The 22,444-nt window shown below is 43.0% G+C and overlaps 1 protein-coding gene across 1 annotated transcript; it reads right to left on the reverse strand.

Moving 5' to 3' along the window:
- Nucleotides 1-235: 235 nt before the first annotated feature.
- On the reverse strand, nt 236-22,425 carry NUFIP1 (nuclear FMR1 interacting protein 1). The gene is made up of 10 exons (XM_032205465.1): nt 22,194-22,425; nt 21,960-22,048; nt 20,727-20,831; nt 20,048-20,110; nt 19,662-19,738; nt 13,466-13,558; nt 9,720-9,982; nt 5,911-6,039; nt 4,153-4,385; nt 236-1,513 (listed from the first exon to the last, which is right to left on the reverse strand). Exons 1-10 carry the CDS (start codon nt 22,423-22,425, stop codon nt 1,178-1,180), a joined length of 1,620 nt encoding a protein of 539 aa, XP_032061356.1. The 3' UTR covers nt 236-1,177.
- Nucleotides 22,426-22,444: the final 19 nt, after the last annotated feature.

Raw genomic sequence — 22,444 nt, forward strand, 5'->3', positions numbered from 1 at the left:
AAAAAACAACTAAAATCAATCCCTGAGAAGGTAATTAATCTCCAACATTTAACCATGACTAGAAGATGAAGTGCAGCAAAACATTTTGAAGTGGAGGATTTGTAATAGATCATGTTCATGACACGGTTTCCATGTCAGTGTGAAATTAATACCTGCACAAGGACTCAAAATGCAGTGTTAAGACTGAACTCGTTTATAAACCTTGGCTAATTGGTTTGCTTTGTTTTGGTTTGCTTTTTCCCTCATGTTCACAACCGTTCATGTATGTACAGCCACACAGAAGGATGCAAGATTCATGGAAAGCCACGAGATGATGTACAAACAGCATAACAAACATCAGAACAGTGTGCCAAGGAAGACTTTTCTCCAGACTAAGAAATTCCTCAAGTATATTAAAGAGGGACAAACAAGTAACTCTTAGCAAACTTTTCAAATTTTGGTAAGTTAAACCTAGAGCTCTCAACACCAAGAGCTTGCTTCAAGAGTTAAATCTGCCTGGTAACAACAGGAGTTAAGGCCTGTGATTTAACAGTGGGTACCTGAGGTCAAACATCAATCTAGCAGTGACACAAGCAGTAAAAGTGGTTACTTTTTAATAATTTTTTTTTTTTAAAGAAGAATCTTGCATCAGTCTGCACCCTCATTTCTATTTCTCTGCTCAACTCAATTAGTTCAGAGAAGGGGAGACTCCTGGCACAAGCAGTACTTTTAGAGCCAGGTCAGTTGTCTCTTCATTTATACTTGACCAATAACATGAAAAAATGCAGCAGGTACCGCTTCAGAGGAACATTCAGCTAATTTTAGACACTCAGATACTCACAAACACTCTAGGCCAGAATTTCACATAAGGAGGATCCACCCTAGCACTGCTTTGGCTCTGCTGATGGACTGATGCTGCCCACATCAAAGGAAAACACACAGAGCAATGAAGCTCCGAAGCAGGGATCCACACCTACTCTAGGGAAGCTCACCCTGTGTCACTGCTGCTTTCCAGCCATGGGGAAATGCAATTACCCAGCGCAGCTGCTGTTCTCACAAGGAAATGTGAACCTCTGGCAGAACAGAAACATGGTTTTAAGAGTTCTCAGTATACACCTTATTTTGTTAGACCGATGTCTTTCAGAAGTGTCGAGTAGAAAAGCTGAGCCTTTGCTTTATTGTCCAGCACAGGTATCTCCTACGGTGCTTCTTCACACTGAATTGCTGGGGTTTCCCACGTCTCCTCGTCTGCTGGGTGAGTTATCCGTGCTGGCTGATCTACGGGTGCTTCCTCACCACAGGCTGTTAATTCATCTTTTTCTCCTCCTGCTAACTGAAGGTCAGAGCTACAGGAACGATGAGATCCATCACATTTGTCTGTCAAAGTCTCTGCTGTAGTTTTAGAGGGCTGGCCAGTCTCTGTTCCAGCTTCGGGTTCTGCTTTTAAGAAGAGTCCAAACACGTCGTTCCGTACGATGTACCGAACACACTGCAGGATAACATTCCTTTCGTGTCGGATGTCCTGGGCCAGCAACTGCAAAGCAACAAAAGACCCAGGAGAAAACAAATCTGATTAATAGAAGGAACTCACAGCTAGGTTTCATGGAGGTTTTTTTTTTTCTTTCTTTTGCAAGGTGTGTGCAGGAAAGTAGAAGATACACTGTCAGCAGAAGGCCTGGCACAGCACAAAAAAGGTGAGATGAGGCATCTGGAAAGGTGGCAAGGAGGGAGCTGCCCTTTGGGAAGCAGCAGCAGCTGCTACAGCAGCACAGGTTGATGGTCAAACACCACTTCTGCAATGAGAGGCTCAGAAGGGCCGCTATACTACTTACAAATGTTCCACTGAAACAGATGAAAACCCTGAAATGCCCAAAATGAAGGCGTTTAAGTGCCACTCATGTAGCACTGTTGATGAACTAAGGCAGCTTGAACATGCTGACAAGTCTCAGGTGGCATAGAAAGCCAGTGAATACACCTAACTACTGGGAATTTCCTCCTCAGTTATCTCCCAGAGTAGATCCAGATGATGAAATTCTCCTATTATGGACTACAAGAGACACCCAAACTAAAGAACGCCTTCTAGGCCATGGGCAGTGCGGCAGGGTAGCAAGTCTGTGGGCATCTCTTAAGCTTTGCAGGCTATCCTGTATCTGTAATTTAATAGTCCATGCATCTTTTATTAGCTAATACCTGAGTGAAAGATACTTTAAATACACAGAAAGGGCATTTTTCAGCACCTACTAGACTGGGGGGTTTAAATAGCAGCAACTATTTTGGGATGTACTCCACCAAGCTAGGTCTAATAGCTTAAACTGGGCTCGTAAAGTCACAGAGAAGCTTGCTGCTGGGAGTTTGTGGTCTACACCAGTCACTTTGCAGTACATATTTCTGTTTAGGTTTATTAAGAGGTGTTGCAAGCAGCTCTCACCAGCTATTACGAGCACTGGCACCTGTAACCAGCTTTCCTAAGCCTCCTGCCTCAAGCAGGAGGTGCACAGCAGGGCAGGGAGGGGGCAGTGTAATGGGAATCTCTCTGCAGGAGGAAATGCTGAGCTCCCAAAAAGCCCGATAAAGGCACAGGTGGGACACCACCACCCCACCTTTTTTTTTTTTTTTAACTGCATTGATAGATAACAGCAATGCCGGCCTTATTATTCTGGTAGCATTGCTAAACACACATCGTTAGCGTGACTACAATAAACACGCTTAGTAGTGCCCAAACTGACTGTCTAATGAGTGCCAAGACATCTCCACAGCTATTTCCCTACCTTCTACCCCCTCTCCTTTTCTTTTTTTAAAGCATTTCACTGAGGTGACATCTTTTTCTGAGCCATACTACTACTACACTTTTTGGACACGTTTTCAGCGGTGATTCACTACCAAATTTCAGCCTCGCTTCCTCAAGGTTTTTATGCAGCAGAAGCCTACCTGCAAATCTCAAGCGCCCCTCTGTGATTCACAGCCCCAGCACACATCCCTGAACAACAATTTTAAACATTAGAAAGCCAAAAAAGGGCAATTTTAAAAGTGGGCTATACTGGCAAGCTACAATTCAGACTTCCTTGTTCTGCCAGCATCTCTAATGCCTCTCCCAGCATGCAGGACCTTCATATGACTTTTTTCCAGAATCTTCACTGCTTTGATCACCCACGACTTTGAAGAGCGAGAGATAAAGACAACTGCGTGCTCGGGGAGCTGCACAAAGGGCAAACACTTCCTTTTTCAGTCACTAGCAGCTTTAATTCTTGGCAGCAAACGCAGTATGTGCTAAGAGGACTATCAAGGGATTTCTCCCGGACCTGCAGCTTGGGATGTGCCTTCCCCAGTATCTCTTGCCTCAACATCCTGTGCTGTATCAGAGCCCTGATGTCAGTGGCACCCGGCTTTCTCCTGAGCTCTGCCCAGACTCTTCCTTTGGCAGGGAAGCTTCATGCTGGCTATTCACAGGATCACAAGCACAGCCTACCTCCTCTTGCCCTCCTGGCCAGTACTGCTTTGAGCACTTACTAAAAAACCATGCTAAAGCTTTATCTCTAACAAAGAGAGCTAAAGTTCCAAACAGGGTGCTTCACATCGTTACTCAGAACTGTGACACCTCAGAACTGCCCCCTACAAGTCTTTTGACCCTTCTGAGACAGCCTGCTCTTCAAGGCACCCGTGCTGTCACTTCCTCAGAGGGGTCTAAACATGCCTACAAGGAAATCCATGCATCTGCAGGCTGTGGCTGTGCAGTTCAAGTCACCAACACCAGAAGAAGTCTGACTGCAGCTGAAGAAGCTGTCTCCTCAGTCAGGTGGCTGAAGAGCAAAGCTGGGCACCAAGGGAGAAGGATCAGCACCAACCTGACAGGCTCACGTACAAATAAATTACAGAGTATTACCACAGAAAGGGGAGAGGTAGGAAGAAAGGTCTTATTCTTTGTGCAGCTCATTTTAGGCACACAATTAAGTTGTCACCTCTTGCTCAAGGTCAGTCATTACCTGAACACACACCAGGGTACTTGTATGTCTGTTCCAGCATCTACACTTGGAGGGAAACACTCCCTTGGCTATTTTAAGCCAAGGCCTTTGCTCCAGCTAAGCTAACAAGGTGCTCTAACTTCCTGCAGGGTAGAGAACCACTCACACAGAGCTGCTCTGGTGCAGCAGCCATCGTTTTAGTGCTCACACTTACCATTTCCAGCAGGGTGGGGCGACGCTTTGGAAGGAGAGGTAACGTTTTCTTGGCCCGTTTATCAGGGCCTCTGGGGGAACCTGCGTTTGTATTTGAGGTTCTCAATGTTGTGTCCACAGATTCTGGAGGTTCTTGCTTCAGCTTTGGATTCTGATGAGCTTCAGGAGTTTGAGGCGTGTTTCTGAGCACAGCCTGTTTTTCCTCAGGTTTTGTTGCAATCCTGACAGAGACTTCTAAAAAAAAAAAAAAAAAACATAACAAAACCAACACTTATCTCCTAGACTTAGCATGCTTATATCCCCACACACTGGCAGCTCATTAGTACTCCTCTTACTCACATAACCTGATGTAAAAAAACATGCAAGGATTACTTGAAAGAAGGGAGGCTTTTGTTTGGCTTGGATTTTTCTGTTTTGTTTGGTTTTGGCGTTTAAATGCAAAGAATCTTCTCTAAACAGTCACAGAACAGTGAGATACTTTAATACTTCTGCCTTTTTTTCAATATACCAGAAGGGAGGTGTGGTTGACTTTGAGAAGTTGAACGAGATTTTCAGCTCTGCCTCGTGGAAGTACATTGCTTCCTCTTTACAGCATAGCTTGGCAGCTGAGAGAAGTCACTGCACAGGGGAGAAAATGCTCAGGTTCAATTCCCTGCTCAGTGGATGCCCTCTGTAACTCCAGGTAGACCATCTGGGGCAAGACAGGGATGTTAATTAACTGCAGAACAAGGAGCAGCAGCTCTGCCATACGCTGATGTACACACTCAGAGAAGCATGAAATCCAAGCACTACAGAGTGCAGGTCTTACTACAAAACCCAAAAGCCTTCTGAGGAAAAAACCCTTAAGGGCATGGAAATTAGCTCACTGCAAGTGTGTAACAGCACTCTTCTGGCTCTATTCAAACATGATTTGAAGCAAGACTCAAGACAGGCTGCTTTCCTTCCTCCCCAACACCCCTAGAAGCCTTGGGAAGCTTGATGATACGCACCCTAACCAAAGAAATTTACATCCACCCTTCAACCCAGGTCAGTGCTGAGAAAAGGCAAACAAAGCAGGGGAAGAAACCCACTCAATCTTCCAGGAAACACTATTTGAGATGTTCTGAAATATGCTGTAGGGCTAGAAAAAGGCCAGGAATTAGATGTGGCACAGCCCAAGTGGACAAGGTCCTTGCAGTGCACCAGCTGACTGCACAAGTGCCCCACTCTGTCTGGGTACTTCTCCAAGATGAGGAGTTATTGCTGTACTTGGGAACAAGCAACGGCTCACACCATAACGTAACCCATTTAGTGCTCAAACTGGGAGGAAGGAAGAATGGGGAAACAGACTGGGAGGAGGATGACATATGCTTTCACTCCTCCCTGCTTCTTTATGCAGGACTTGTACCAGTACCAGCATGCCACCGAAAGCACGCTGGAGAGATCTCAACACAGACTGCAAGAACATCCCTCTGCATAACCTTTACCAAGCTTATCTCTTCACTTTTATCTGATGATTTTTAAGCTTATACAAGACAGCTCTGAATTACAGCACCACCAGACAGACACCAAAAAAATCAAGGCAGTTCCATAAGCAGATGTTTTGGAGATGCAGCCAATGCCACTGAACTGGTATTATTTTGACAGCTTGGCTGATGTTCACAAGCTGCATTTTATCCTGCAACACCTATGCTTTATCGACAAGTTTTGAGTACTCAGTGCTTGCAGTTTACATCAGCACTGTGAAGGAAAAGAGAGCAGAGTATGAGCATATACACACCTTCAGGCTCACTCTCAGAGGCACTGCCGTAGTTGGCTGACAACGAACTTAGGGCTGAAGTGACCTGCTTGGGAACAACTGTCATCCCCAGCTTCCCATCTTCAGCTGCTTCTTCATCCTTGTCAGACTCTGCGGGGGAAGAGAAGCCAAGATGATTTTTTCCTGAGTTCTCCTGTATGAACAGCCACCTTAACTGATCATGACAGACTGATAGGCACCATTGCTCAACACCATGGATTGATAAAGAACATACCTGCCTACTCTCTACAGATATTCTGTGGAAAAGTTTCCTCACCACTGATTTACAGTTAGCAAAGCTATGGAAGCAAGGTGAAGTTCAAATTCCCTGAACAACAGCTTGGGTTTTCTTCACATATTAAACATAATTACAGGTTTTATTATAAAGCTCAGGGGAAAAAAAGAGGATTTCATAATATGTTTTGAAGTCTCGCTGGATTTAGTCCTGTGGAGGCAGGGGTGGGGATTCAGAAAGCCAATAATTTCACAACAACAGTTAGCCTCATGCAAAGCACGAGCAACAAAAATTCTTGGACAGTAAAAGAGATCATAAGGGACATTTTAGGGCCTATGCCACAAATTAAACAAATATGGTTTCAGCAGGACTTCAGGCTGATACTTAAATCTCCACAGAGTATTATAGATATGCATGAGTAAGTGAGGTACTGCAGCCTTACTGTAATATTACTGCTCCAAAAAAAGAATACCAGGAAGGCAAAAAAGAGGCAAGAAGCACAAAAGTGATGAAATGGCTACTAGGAAAAGCCTGGTTGCAGTCTTATTTTCACAAGGAAGTTGTGCCCTCTCCTGCCCCCCATCTGTTTAAGCTTGAATATCACACCCCACAGGAAAGCTGCCCGATACTTTGTAAGCAGATATGCTGTAATAAACACTTTTGAGATCTTTATTTTTAAATCACAAGTGTTTGGCTATTTTCTTCTAATATATCAACAATTGTCAACTTGATTTATTAGAGCTCATGTTGTATGCTAGAATAACTTCAGATAAATACACAGGTCTTTATCTAAAGCTACTTATCTGCCTCATTTTACTCCTTATGTTTTCTGAGAGGTTGATTATCTTTAGTAGTCACATCAACTCCCAAACACACTGGAAGTTCAGGGAAATGCAGTGCGTTTTCCTACCAGAACATACTGCATTCACATAAATTTAAGCAATTGTAAAGCTCTGACATTTACTCCAAATTATGTTGATTCATAGCTGCTCTTTACTTCTATCGCATTCAAACTGAAGTGCACACTGGGGTCAGATGCCTTTTTTTTTTTTTACACTAAGCTTAAAAACCATCTAGCCACATGAAATGAAAAATGAATTAATGAATAAGTTAATGAATATGCAAAAATCAGTTTGTAGAAACTGTTAAAAGTGACAAACTTCTCTGCTTCTTGGCTAATTAGGAAGACACTTACTGCAGTACATTCTCTATTTGACAGTACCACCCTTGGAGGATGCATTATGAACTACTGACTAGAATTGACTGTTCCGGGTCAGTTTTAGACCTGACAGGCTGATCTTACCTGATTTCTGTTTATAAATCAGGAGAAAAGTGTCCTTTTCTTCATCTCATTCAATTTCCTTAGCTTTGAAGGAACCAGCTAAGGAATAGAACTTCAGTGAATGCATTATGCAAAAAAGGCATTGCCTCTAGAGAAAGGGCTGCTGCTGTTTGAAAGCTCTAAATACTCCAACAAAATGCTTCTATACAGCAAAATCATGGCTTTCAGTGGTATGATTTTAAAAGAAAATGTTTGTTCTACTTAACTGTATAAAAATTCAACTGCTTTTAATAACGTGTGATAACACATTCCTTTTCTACCTATTATACCAGAAGTTACTAGCTGTACTTGGTATAATTCAAATTTCTATCATTAAGCAAAACACAGATGCTGGGGAGAAATGCAGTTCTATTTGATCACCCCTCTTTTCCCAACTAGCTGAGATTAGTGGAATAAACACATCGCACAGGGATGCTGAGCTCTTGTTCCCACTAATTGGGGATTATGATTTCCAGAGGAGAAACTCAGCATCCGAAGTCTTTCCAGGGGATGCATTCTAGCCCTATTGCTAAAAATAGAGTATAAGCCAGCTTACTTGCCATATTCTAGGAGCACTACATCATCGCTGACTATATTATAAATAGTTGAATCAGTGGAGTTTATATTGCTGCCAGCACAGGGAAAACAAAACATGCTCATGAAAAAAGGTAAGCAGCAATACTTCAGAAAATATACACATATGGAAAATATCAAGAACAAGCTAGATAACTTAGCAAAAACTGAAATTAAGGGGAAAATGCTTGCATTTTAATGTCATTTTAAATGATTTAACTCATAGAAGGCAAGACATTGTTTTCATGCTCTCAGTGTTAAAGGACAAAGGGATATTAAATAGTCTTTAAAAATGATTGTTGTCACACTGCTTGATGGTTCCAAAATGCCCTGGCTAGCAGGCCAAACTTCCAGTACCTTAATTCAGATGCTATTGTTTCTCCCCTACCATTGTGCCTACCTCATGAGACTCCTCTTCACCCCCAAAACATAGGCAGCTGGTCTCCCAGTCAGTCTCCACCTTCCTGAACACCACAGCAAAAAAAAAACTGTATCTTCCTAAGAAATCTAGCTCAGACCAAGGACAAGCACCAAACCACCAAGTGTACAGACATTTCTGTACATTGTCTGCAACACTGTTCCATTTACTGATGCCAATCCCTATGGTCTCCTTCCCAAAATTACTGATATCAATTCCCTAAGGCTTTTGCCTTATTTTCCCTTTGCTGCCCTTTAGTGTTTTGAAAAAAGGATTCCTTATCTCTGGAGATTATGGATAGAATAAGATTATGGTCAAGTATTTGTTTTTAACAAAAATAGAACTGAGGTGCTCCCTTAAGAGCCCAGAAACCCTCTTCATTTTGATAGCTAAATATTGATTTAAAGCTAGTAATGTATTTGGGAATATGACGCCAAGACAAATATCCAGCGTGGATATTTTTCATATTCAAGACACTCCTACTTCCTGTCTCCCCTCTTCAAATTAAGATGTTTTTGATAAAAGAAATCTGATGCTTCAAGCAAAAACACTTCAGAATAACTTGCTAGATTTTCCCTGTGTTTATATGATTAACTTGGCTTGCAAGCAATCTTACGAAGAAGTTCTTAATGCTGTCAGCATCCTAAACATTGTGTCAGCTTTTCTAAATCAGAACTTTTCACCTTCTTCATTGACTTTGGATTTTAGGTTCTTCACCAACTAGGCCTGTAGCAGGAAAGTAGGGCAGAAGCTGCTTGAACTGCAAGATTTACCCCATTTCCTTTAGATAAAGCACAGACCCACTCCACAACAGTCACTGAATTTTCTTAGAAGACCACGTCCTGAATCAGGATACATCTGTACAGAAGTCTCCAGATAAAAGGAAGTTCTAAACCCAACTTTCAGACACTGGGATGTTGGTCTACATTCAAAGTTATAAATTTTTGACCCTGCTGACCCTAGAATTATTTTAGCCACAGAACTGGACTTTTTTGTTAATAACAATGAGAAGTATGACAACAGGCTCTGTAGTATTATTGTCCAAGCATACTGGAAAGCCTTTCATTAGTCTTCTACTAAAAGAATTTATAATAAACATGCCCAATTAGCCCTCTTTCCATCAAGGACTAAGTTTGCGTGGTGTGTTTATTATTTTTTAAATCCCCAGTTCTCCCCAGAAGCTGCTAGCTGCACAAGAGGTTAGTAAAAACTTAAGCAGTGCTACATGAAGTTTTTCATCTTACCAACATCGCTGTTTGCCAGAAGACTGAGAGGGTCCACGTCCTTCATGCATGGCTGAGCCTCCAAAACAGGCTGCTTTTCCTGTTCTTTCTCACACATGCTGTTCTCCGGTCCATTAGCTTCGTTTTGATTTCTTTGTGATGGTACCTTATCATCACCACCATTTTTCTTAAATTTCTTCCAGAACTGGCACTTCTGTTTCCTCCTCTGCCTTCCTTGCTGCCCAGGCCTCTCATCTTCAGCTTTCCACATCCCCTTCATCTTGCTGGAAGAGAGAAAGGAAGTTCACAGAAATGACAACCTGACCACACGCAGTCACAAACCATCTCACTGGCAGGATGTGACCAAGCTGGAACCTTAGTGAAGAGTTTGAAGTTGATGAATTTTATCTTTTAACAAAGGCAAAGGGCTAAGCAAGCTCCTTGATCACCTACCATGTGAAGACAGTGTTTTCATTTCAAATTACAAAATCAATAAACATTCACTGCACTTAAACAATGAAGTCACTGAAAACAGGCAGAGCATATGTGGAATTAGAAGGTAGGCATCTACTGTTAGTATACTTCCAGTTCTTAAATCTTTTTCCAGCTACAGCTCAGTGAAGAATTAATTTCAGTGACTGCCTACCCTTGCATCTAGTTAACAGGCCATTCATCTCTGGTAGAAGAGGCAGGAAAGCTTCCATCAGGACAGCAGAGTTTAAAGCAAACTACAGAAGTATAGGATGAGAACAGCATGCTAATTCCACTTGTCTTCTAAACGTGTTTGTAGGAAGACAAACCTGGACAGAATAACTCAATCTACAGACAGAATAGGTGTTAACATCAGAAAAGCAAATACAGAAATGAAAATGTAAGCCTCCTGAAGATACTTATTTTCAAGTAACAAAAACAACCACGAAAGACAGATCTGACAATCTTGAATGAGTCCCATGGTTGATTTGGCTCAGCACTCTCTCCCTCAGTCTCACCAACAGCATAGCAGAGATCCTGTTAGCTAGGGCCTTTGAGTTAGCCCTAGTCTACTGCGTAACACCATGCCTGGTCAAGAGCTTCTTCCTGACACTTCTCCCTGGTTCTTGAGCCGCTTATCTTAAAGGACAGCCCCAAAGGTACATTTTCAACCTGGCACCTTGTCACTGATAAGCAACCAGCAGAAGATCTGTTTTTTGTGCTCTTCCTTCCCTCACAAGCAGTCACATTTCTCATCTTTTTCCAGCGTTCAGAAGCCAACTGCTTAGGGACCCTCTCCAACCAGAGATGCTCACAAGACACTGATAGTTTCGTGTCGTGCTGTGTAAAGCTTTCTATTTCCCAAAGACTTGCAGAAAAGTGCTAAATGTTGTGAAAAAAAATGTCCTCCAGTTTTCATTCTGATGAATAAGATGGCCATTTGACAACTACTCTCCCTGGAGTTAGAAGAAACACTATCTTTTCTATTTACCTCTTCACACCTATGCAAGTTTTCTTTTGTGATACCCTTCTAAGCTACCCACCTCCATTTGCACAGAAGCGTTTCCATTTGTAACTCATGTTTCCCTCTTCTACACCTTTCCAGTTGTAAGCTCTTCTTGAAAGGAGAACAGGACCAGGTTTAGCATTCAAAATTGCTTTATATCATGACAAAACACTCAGTTCTCCAGTCATTTTTGACTGTCTAGCACTGATTTCTCAGCCATCATTGTTAACATCACCCACCTTAGCTCTACTGTGATTCAAGAGAAGCCACCTCCTTCCTGTGCATCAGTCTCTCATCCACAACATCAGGCTGATGTTATCTCCCATAACTCACCTCTGTTTAAGACCAAACTGCGTTCTTGAATTGTACAACAGGGCTCCATGTTCAGGATATTGTTGTAAAACAGATGCTACTGAGCACGTATAGGCTCAATTAGACATTCCATCCTTGGCCAAGGGTTAAAAAATACCTTGGATTTCCCTGGGGCCCCAAACACCCAGAAAGAAGCCCCAAGGTCACAAATATCCCAACAAACCTCAGCCTGGCATCTGCCTTCCTCTACTGCAAGCTGTACTCGTCACTTCCCATTCAAAGAGGTGGAAGAGCCACGCTCTATTAATTAGCTGTTGCAAGACACCACACAGACTGCCAAAGTGGTCCTTCTGCATCTCTAATCTCACACGCAGGGATGCTGAGAATTAGCAGTTGTAAAGCACTTCAGAGAACCACAAATGGAAAGTGCTGCAGAAGTGTTAAGTATCTAATCCTTTCTAAATCTTCCTTAGCTATTTGCTTTAATAGTACAGCTTGCAGAGAACAAGCTCTATTCTATTTTTGCCTCGTGCATCAGTAAGTTTGCCAGATAAGCACCAATTCCAGAATCTTTCCTGTTGATACACCAAGCAGAAGCGACAGGTTTTTGGACAGCAGATGAAGCAGACAGGGCTAGCAGTTCAGGGGAAAAAAAATACCAAGTTAGTTTCTAAAATCAACCAGAGGTAAAAAGTCAAAGTGAAAGCAAACAGCAACCTGTGGTTTTTAGGGCTTTTTTCTTCCCTAACAATTTTCCAGCTATAAAGTTCCTGACACATCTAATAGATAAGCATGGAATTTGACTGACATTTAACACTACATATGGTCTCTGACTCACAGTTCACCAGAAGAGCTACAAGAGTTACCGAATAAACCTGTAGACACCACGCAGTTTATTACTCTGACAAGCAAAACTCATCCCTGCTTAGAAGAATCTCCAAACATAATTCCACATTTGTAGCTTTGGTCCCTCCCGCACCTTTTTAATCTTTTGAAGGAAGAAAAAGATGTTATTTCAGTTTTTTATAAGCCTTTCCTTCATAAGAGGCAACTGTGCACCATTGCCTTTAACAAATTATACTAGCCTCACACAAACCCTATCCTGCACTAGTTCACGTTATTTAAAATAGTGAAAGTTCTTTTTTTTTCCAAGGAGATGAAAAAGTCAAATGTAATTTAGCAAAAGTCCCTTCGAAGTAGGTCCACTCCTGCCTTCTGGCCCAGTCATTCCAGTATAAACAAGTAAACCAACAATCCACCACTCCTAGGTTATCTAAAAGTCTTCCCACAGGCCCTAAAGCAGAGCTAATGGAGCTGTTTCCATATAACACTGACACTGTGGAGAGTAGAAAATGAAGCAATAATAAAGTGAAAAGTAATTCACAGTATCAGGGAGATAAAAATCCAAGAGGACCAAGGACTGGGCCTGTAACAAAGGTAGCAGGTAGATAATGAAGATGGAGGGTAAAAAAAAGCAACAAAAGCATTGCTTAAGCTATGAAAAAACAGTTAATTCTTCCTCTGCTCTTCACTTAAAGTTTGATTTATCATCTGAAAGTAGAGCGCTAAGAAGCTAAATCCACTCCTAAAGTCTCCCTGGGCCATTTTCAGGCATAAGAGGATTAGACCACTAGATTCATTACGTTCCATCCCCATTATTTCTTTCTAAGAAACCAAGGTTAGGGTGATCTAACAAATGGCTGCTAGAATGGGCTTTTCTCAAACAAGCCGGAGTGCAGAATTCAGCAAGAACATCAGGTTTCTAGACCAATTATTGTTTAATTTCACTGAAGTGGACTGCGAAGCACTGTAAACAAAAGGAACACTACATCTGCAATTTGTCAAGTGGCCTGTCCCCTGCTAAAGTCAGCGAGATGGTGTGAACAGTGAATGCACTGAGTACTTGGACACCACAGTAAGAGAGCGTACCTTCCTCTTCATGAGCTCAGAAGTAACAGCTTTGTTTTGAAATGCTTACCCAAACTGTGGGGTAGTCAGAACTTCTCCCCTTTCTTCCTTCTCCATCTGCATCACCTTCTTCTTCTCGATGTTCGCTAACGTAGGAAAATTTCTAGGAGAAAAAAAAAAAAACATTCGTTCTTCAGATGTTGACCATAGCTGGTCAATTCACCCTTTATCAAACCAACATCCTCTAGAAGCATAAGAGATTTTTAAGGTGTTTCATGGAAAGGCAGCAGCCCGCTTCTTCCTTCAAAAGGCATGGCAAGGAAAAGCCGCCTGAGTAATTACGCTTACTTACATCAATACCATGAAATCCCATAAATTGGCATTGTTAGATTTACATAAACAGACGAGCTACAGACAAACAGTACAGTCATGCTTCTGGTCCCTCAACCTGCTCCTACGCACAACAGGGCATGATTTAGTCCTGCAATTTCACTTTATGGTGCTTTAATTGGAGTATTTGAGGGATCCTGGGGTATAACATTCCTTTAGCAAAAGGACAGCCAGACTCTTCTGCAAAAAAAGTTTGCAAGAACAGCTTCTGGGTGAAAACAATTCCCTTAATAGGATAGCTAAGGAAAAAACCTACACGCTTCCTCACTATGGGGCTTGCATACTGACCTCTATTACACCAATATTACTGCCCCTTTTTCTTCCAGTTTCAAGAATTGCTAAGTCATGCAGACAAAGAAAACAAACCTACTGTTATAATCATCTCACAAACCACCCCTCTCTTCCCACTCCCCACCCCCCTCACCATTCCTCCCTGCGGATGAACACCACACTGGTCCTAACATGCAAGGCCTCCTGTAAATTGCTGTCAAAGCCTTAACTGGCTGCTCTGTAAACACCAGTTAGCTAAATCCCTGTGCTTTGAGATAAAGGTAGGAAATGGGAAACACCCCCACCCATCTCTGGAGAACAGCACAGAGTATCAATATTTGGTAAGTCTATTAAGTTTAGTGATATTCCATTTTCAAACAGCTCCTTACTATAAGCGTAGCTATCAAAAAGGACACCTAGCTTTAATTATTGAATCTTATCACATGCATCTCCTCCGTTTTACAGCAAGAACATTCAGCTTCACACTGATGGAAGACAGCTTCAACCACATACCAAGAGAAAAAGATGAAAAGTATTTTCTAAGACACACCTAAGCAGAACTTGTCTCGTTCAAGAGGATTTGAGTATGGGCTGTCAAAGTCTATTTTCATTGGATTTCTCCCAGAAATCCACCACACAGCTCAAATGAGCACAGGGACATGTCTCTTCTGTTCTTCCCCATTAGCTACATTCCTTCATCCACATTATAAAACTCCCAGCAAACAGCAGGTGTGGAATGAATTATTTAATCTTGAGAGTTTTACATTCAAAGACCCCTGTGCTTGGCAGCTCTCCACAGTTTTAGGATAAAACTGAAGATGCTTTCCTTCACATGAGTAAGGCCCACAGGAAAAGTGCTCTTTAAATGAGTTAACTATGCCCAGAAGAACCCCAAGCTTGTCTTAGGCACATTTTTATTCTTTTAAGAGGACATATGGGAAGACCCTTAATTCTGGAGGAACAAAGTGTCTTCCAAGTGCTCCTGCAGTTATGCTGATTAACGACATATTCAGACACGCTCTCAAAACGTGGTTTGAGACACAACTGCCTCCCACTCTCATTCCTCTGAGTTACCACTCCCTCTACTGAGCCACCATAAAGGACTCTGTGAATGCTTTTAGTTCAAGATTCAGTGCCAAGACAGACAAACTTCCCTCAGAAAGCCTCTTCAGTTGACAGACAGGAGCTAACAGCTGTAGAAAGCTCAAATTTGAAGGCTCAGTGTTCCTGCAAAAGTACATCTGATAGCACCTGTACTGATTATCTTCTCCAACTTGGACTGAGAGGTTCAACAGCATTTTACTCATTATCTTTACCTCACTTTGTTATTGCATGTGCAAGCACATCACAGCAGCTAGATCTATCCAAGGAGGCAGCAAGATCCACGTCATCCCAAAGTGGAGGCTGATGCCTGGTCTTGAGGTACAACTACATCATGGAGCCCCATGGTTTACAAAAAAATCAACAAGAACAGCTAGTAAATACTCAAGATAGGCCAGAAAGATTTTTTTGACAGAGTTCTTATTCAGGCAGGCTAAATTTACAAAGACTGCTCCTGAACGATGTGTGACAAGGGCCCATGCTCAGTGCCTCCAGATAAAGGGCTACATAACAGTATCTGATGAGCTGACCCAGGTTTATATCCTTCTCTGAAGGTATGCCCTCCTCCCCCTGTAAGATGTGGTTCCTAAAATGTTAGCTACAGGCACCACTGAAAGAGAAGTAACCCAGCACCCAGGTCCTGTAAACAGCTTGTCACAGCTTGACTACAGAAAGCCTCATCAGTCAACACAAAGGCTTTACAAATCCCGGTGACTTCTTGTAAGAGGGAGTTAAACCAGGCCCTGATGGACAGACAGTTTTGACAGAAGTCAGTACTGCCCAAGGCAGCAGCCGCATTTCGTAACAGCTGCAGGTTTCACCCAAAGATGCTTCTATAACCATGTGGAAGTTTTTCAGCAGAAGGTGTCAAGGTAACACTAGAAAACTCAAAGGCTAAGACTATATCTGCACCAACAAAATGATATGCAGGTAAAGGACACTCTAACCTTCCAGAGACAGGATATGGTAATACAGAAGTGTAACTAACCCAGTGTGCCTTAACAAATGATGATTTTTCAGTAAATGAATCACATATGACATTGGCTACTGCACTCATAGCCCAGCATACTCCATCTTGTCCACATAAACTAGCTCTAAGGAAGCACTGGTCAAAAAAAAAGCTTTGCCAATGCCTAGCTGAAAACAGACCTGAGCTGTTTCTACAGCACTTTGCACTGAATTTGAGGAATTCAAACTGAATTTGATGGAGCTGATGAAGTCCCCTTCCAAGACTCCCAGGCATTTTATCAGGCAGTGCATCTCCAGGGTGATTTCACCATGAGGCAGTTTTATTACTGGTGCACAGCAGCAATCCCAACTACTTCTCCCGTCCACATCCACCTTAATCTAACAACGCATCCAATCCACTTGGCTTTGTCTTTAGCTTTATCAGACCCTAATAATTCATTTTCCTTATTATGTATTTAACTACTATGAAAGCACCACCAGGGAGGATGCCAAGCTGTTCTAGAACTATCATTATTCAGCTAGAGGATCACAAATTAATAAGAAGTGGTTTGGCTGACAGCACCAGCCCTCATTCATTAAGCACATGCTCAGCCTATCAGATAAATTGCAGGCTTGGACTGCTGTATTTCCTGAACTGGACCAAAACCCAGCAGATTATAAGCAGCAAGGCAGGCAGGCAGAATTTAGAAGCAATACACAAGATAAAGTCATCCGGTGCTATATTAGAACCTAAAAAAGAAATATATTTAATCATTTGCTTCAGCATCAGAGCAGCTTTGTCATGTTTTCTGATAATCTTTCTAACCAGTTCTTCCTGAGAAAACAGCTGGCCTACCACAACTCAGATTTCACTTGGAAAGAATGGAAGACAGCAATGCCACATTCTGACACACTAAGGAAATGCACTGCTGGTAATCCCCCCTAAGCTTGCATTTAAAAGTGCTGAAGACAGCACATTTCCCAGCAGTTACAGCAGACAGGACAAATCAGAACAAGAAAAGCAATTGTAATCACCGAAGCCAATGTCCGATTCCACAACCAGTTGTCTGCAAAAACAGAAAAACCATTAGATCCTGCACAATTTTGTCTCTATCGCTGCCCATTTAACTTCAGATTGCCTGCCTTATCAGGTTCAGTAGGCCAAAAGCCATTAAAAAAAAAAAAAAACTTTCAGGTAGAGACACAAGGACTGAATCAGCAACCAGGCCATCCTATAGAAAGAGTGGGAAGGAGCATTCTGACCTGGCATGCTTAGTGCAGAGATACTCACTCATTACCAGCTTGCCCCTCTCCCTTTCCTCATCATGAGTAATGCTGCACTGTAAACACAGCCTCTTTCCAATAGATGTTAGCAAGAGACAACTGAGCAGCACAGCAGCTGATTAAAGAGAAAATCTCAACTCTAAGTAATTTATGAGAGCTGAAAGAACAAGCAAGACAGAAATGTTAGGGATGCAACATGGAAATAAGTACATTGGATCTTTTTAGGTCATAAGTAGTTTGTTTCTAACTAGCTTGTGATGATTTATTCTTAGCTCTGACTAGAACTTTTATGAAGAAAAAGGATTTCTCCTTTGACCACAAACAGAAGCTGCCTACTAGTTCAGACTCCCTCTGGCACCCCCCTTTTCTTTACCATGCAGTGTTTACTGCCAGTCAACAGCAGGTCTTCAGTGCGAAGTTGCTGCTTTGCTGGAGACCCAATTAATGCCTCACAAAAGCTTCCTTCGTTTTTAAAAGAGAAAGTTGGGACAGCTTCCTCGCTGTGCAAAGAGTAACACAAGCCACCCAGGCAGTCATTCCACACACATCCCTTACAGCAAAGAAGCCTGCACAGCAGAAGTACCAAATTAAGCCGCCGCACTGCTCCATCTAGTGGCCGCGGTTCGGAAGGCCCTCCTCACACACTGCCTTTTTCCTTGGTCATGACTACACTTAGGCATTTCCATTTGTTTTACCGTCCCACACAGAACGAAAAGCTCGCAACCTTGTACCACAGCCAAATCATACTCATCTGTATGAAAGAACAGTATCTACCAGAGTCTCTTGAAAGAGAACAAATATTCTCAGGCAGAGCATCATCCTTCGTTAACCATGGCCTTGGGTCGCAGCACCCAATCCCCAAATAAACAGGACATAAAACATGATTGTATGTTCAATTCCTGCTTCCCTACTGTCCTAGTACATGGTACAGTGTGTACTCACACACCTTGAACACCACTTCAAAGCTCACACCTTAGCACCAGCCACTCTCCTACACCATCCCAAAGCACACAAGTATGGAAGTTGAGAAATATAAGTTGAAAATGAAGGGACCCTACATGCAACCATTCACTTCTCCCTTGAGGCCCAGACTTGGTTTCATTACAGTAGCTCCAAGACAGAAACCTAAGGACAACGTAAGAAATAGACTTGAAATGTCTTGGGAGGAGAGAGAAAAACATTTAGAACAAAAATAAAAAAACAGGGATGGGCTATTTTTTTCAAGTACATTTTGAAGGAAACCTTGGAACAATAACTAATTTAACACCAAATATGGACTTGCACAGACCACAAGCAACTCCAGTATTGTTAACTAAGGCATTTTAAGCACAGAAGAAACTTTTGTTTCCAGATCAAGAAAAGCTGTTAAATAAAGAGAATTGCTTGATATCTTTTGAGAGGAAAACACACACAGCAGGTTATTTTCATTTAAAGAGACCACCAATAGAATGCCAAAGTTAATCATCAGTGAACCTGATGTAATTTATGTCACTTCCCATTGTGCATACAAGACTCCTGACCATGGAAGCAAACCCATGCACTGCTCACTCACAAGACTGGATTCAAGTCAGGGATAGAAGTGAGGAAAACCTGCATCATCTTTCATCTGCTGAAGATTAGACTTTTTCACAGTAAAAGAGATGAAAAGGCACTGTAATAAGGTCTTTGAAAGTACAAAGATTTTTTTTTTAAACACTTCAGTGCTGCTAAATAAGAGTTACACCACTCACATCACAGAATGTGAAATGAGAAGTAGCACTTCCACGTGAACTTAACCTGGTATCCCTGCTACAATGCGAGTCAGACTGCTTGAGGTATCATTCATGGATTCTTTTTTCCACGAGAAGTGTCAAGCAATGCAGGAATGTCTTGAAAGTTAGAACTCCCTAACAGAATCTACCGAAATGACTCCAACTGTGAAAGTTTGCACAAGTTTGAACACATGTTACAAGTGGAGTCAGTACAAGAGCTGCAGATTTCTCAGCTATTAACACGCACACAACACTCTGACATTTATGTCTCTAATCAGGAAAGGAATGGATCGTCCACCTAACCTGGGGCACCCAAATCAAACATTTGGGGAACCTCAGTGCCTGCCTGGCTTTCTACTACAGCCACCCAACCCATCTGTATGCAGGCAGCACCCTCAGGGCACAGGGTGGTACCTCAGGAGTTCTGCAGAGCCAAACAAAGCTGCCTACTGTCCTTCTGGTGCCATCCAGTTACCACTCATGCTACATACATAAAACATGTTCACAGGTCACAATACTCACTTTTTTCTTTCTTCTCTCCATTTAGCAATCTCTTCCGGACTATCTAATTTTATTCTTTTAGCACCAGGTCCATGTACCTACGGAAGAATTTCACAGGTCTTTTAAGGGGGACAAGAAAAAAAAAGCAACAAAAAAAACACACAACAATTATATCAGCATCATATTGCTTTCATCTCCAGTAGTGCTGAGGCTCCAGGCAGCAATCACAGACAGAATCCATTAGAAAACAAAAGTATTGAACATTCTCATTTGTAAGATCCCTATAACAGATTCAACTCAGAGGTGCTACATTGTCATTCCAGACAGTGACAAAGCCCCAGAAGAACGAGAAGGGCATATGGGAAGAGTGTACAGATCTGTATTTTAGGGCCAGCCGGGATACCTACATTCTTCCAGTGAATCTGAACCAACTTCTCGTGGGCATTGAAACTGCAGCCTTCTTCTGTGCACTGCAAGATAAAGGGAAGGGGTGATCTTAAGATACAAGAACACTTTATACAAGCAAATCAGAGCAAGCATTTAGGCAAAGGTCAGAGTCAGTGCCAGATGATTGCACAGAGCATAAGCCACAATTCCAACAGACACAACTAAAACCAGTTAGCAGTGTTAGTATACTTGTAACTTCCATGTGGTTTTTGAATAGCCAGTGAAGCCAACATGCCTGGTAATTGGAGAAGATACAAAGTTAAAATAAGAGAAAGATTTGCAAGGCTGTCAAATTTCTTATTTTATTACTTCTTTGCAATAAAGGAACTCATTTTTAAAGTGCTTCTCCTGTACAGCATTTTCACACAGGTTTTTAACATGCTACACTGATATCACTGAAGTAATTCATAGCACTGAGAGGAATTAGCAGTGACTCATGAGAATGACATTAAAGTGAGTTTAGCAATAAAACCAAACTGAGAGCTCCCCCATGACAGGGATCACAAAAAGTCCTGGTATGAGACTTTTTCTAGCTCAGGAGTCTTTGCTAAGTCTTCCATTCAAAGCACAGCTGCAGCTATCTACTTAGGCATGAAATCAAAAATCAAAGTGTAAAGAAAACAAGCCAAGCTCATCAACCTGTGTATGTTGTGAAATATGTTCATCATACTTCTCCTGGTTTTTATAGCCACGGTCACAGGTATCGCAGTAGTGGGAGAAAACTGGCTCCTTTTTCTTTTTATTCTGGGAAGATAACATATCAGGACAGTAGTCAGAAGACAGTAAGACATTTTAATTAAAAATTATTTACATATTTCACATGTAATCATTCAAACATGCTTCAGAGCATCTAAAACAACACAAGGCAAAGTTCAAGTCTCTTATCTTCCAAAGAAAACACACTGCACTCAGTCCTTTCCACCACCTTCACCAACTTCCTTTCAGTTATCACTTATGCAAACATATAAGGCAGACACAGATTCATCAGCAGCTGAAAGGAGGACAGGGTATAGCTCAAGTCTCCTAGCCATCTAGTCAGTCCATGGCTGTTCTCACATGACAGGCAAGAAGAGCTCAGGGGGCAGCAGAGATCCTTCCCTCTCCCACCATACACAGCAGTGGGACCAGGCTGAAAACACAGGGGATGAGTAATGTAATTTATACAACTGAACATCACCACAGTAAGAGCTTTTATGGACTCTACCTGTTTTAGAATGTTACAGATATGCCATTCCTTCATTGGGCTCAGGATTTGCAAGCTGATTCATGGAATGGGTTGGATAAGGCCTTAAAGCCCACCCAGTCCCAGCCCCCTGCCATGGGCAGGGACACCTCCCACCAGCCCAGGTTGCCCAAAGCCCCATCCAGCCTGGCCTTGAGCACCTCCAGGGATGGGGCAGCCACAGCTGCTCTGGGCAGCCTGTGCCAGGGCCTCACCACCCTCACAGTGGTGAATTTCATCCTACCTTCATTTAGCTTCCCTTTGCCCTGTCACTACACTCCCAAAAAAGTCTCTGAACAAGCCTAACTCCTGCAGCCTGTTTTTAAAAGAGACATGCTTCAGTGCCTTGATCAACCTCATCCCCTCCTCTGGGTTCACTCCAGCACATCCATGTCCTTCTTTTGCTGAGGGTCCTTGAGCTGAACACAGTGCTCCAGGTGGAGTCTCATGAGAGCAGAGTAAACATGGAGAACTGCCTCCTGCAACCTACTTTCCATGCTTCTTTGGTGATAGTGTATTGAAAAGAAGGCACACGTGCCCACGAAGACAAGCCCCACGTGGCTGCCACCACCACCAGATTCACACAACAGCAAAGATGAGAAGCGACCCCTGGAGGAGGTCACACAGCCCAACCCACCGCCCATCCTTACCTTCTGCTTGGCATTGCCACCCGAAGACCGCTTACAAAACGCGGGCGCTTGCTCTCCTTGCCAGTCGTGAGGAAAACTACCATTCCCACCTTAAAAAAAGGAAGGAGAAAAGGGGGAGGCGTCAGGCACAGCCGGCAAAACCCACGTGCACCTCATCTGAGGGCCTGGAACAGGGAGGGACCGAGGTGAGGCCGCGGTTCTGGCTCCCCCCCACCGCCCTCAACGCCCCCTCACCAGCTTGCGGCCCCCGCGGGGGCTCCCGGTAGGCGGGCGGGTACCACGGCGGCGGCGGGGCGTATCCATCGTGCGGCGGCGGCCAGAAGGCGGGCTCCCAGGGGGGAGGCGGCGGGCAGAAGAGCGGCGTGCGGAGGGGCGGCGGGTACCAGCCGAAGGGGCCCACCTCGGCCAGGCCGGGCCCGAAGCCGCCTCCCCCGCCGCCAGCAGCAGCAGCGCCGCCCGCCTGCATCGTCCCCACGCGCCGCTGG

Source organism: Aythya fuligula, chromosome 1 (genome assembly GCF_009819795.1).
Source record: "Aythya fuligula isolate bAytFul2 chromosome 1, bAytFul2.pri, whole genome shotgun sequence".
Taxonomy (NCBI): domain Eukaryota; kingdom Metazoa; phylum Chordata; class Aves; order Anseriformes; family Anatidae; genus Aythya; species Aythya fuligula.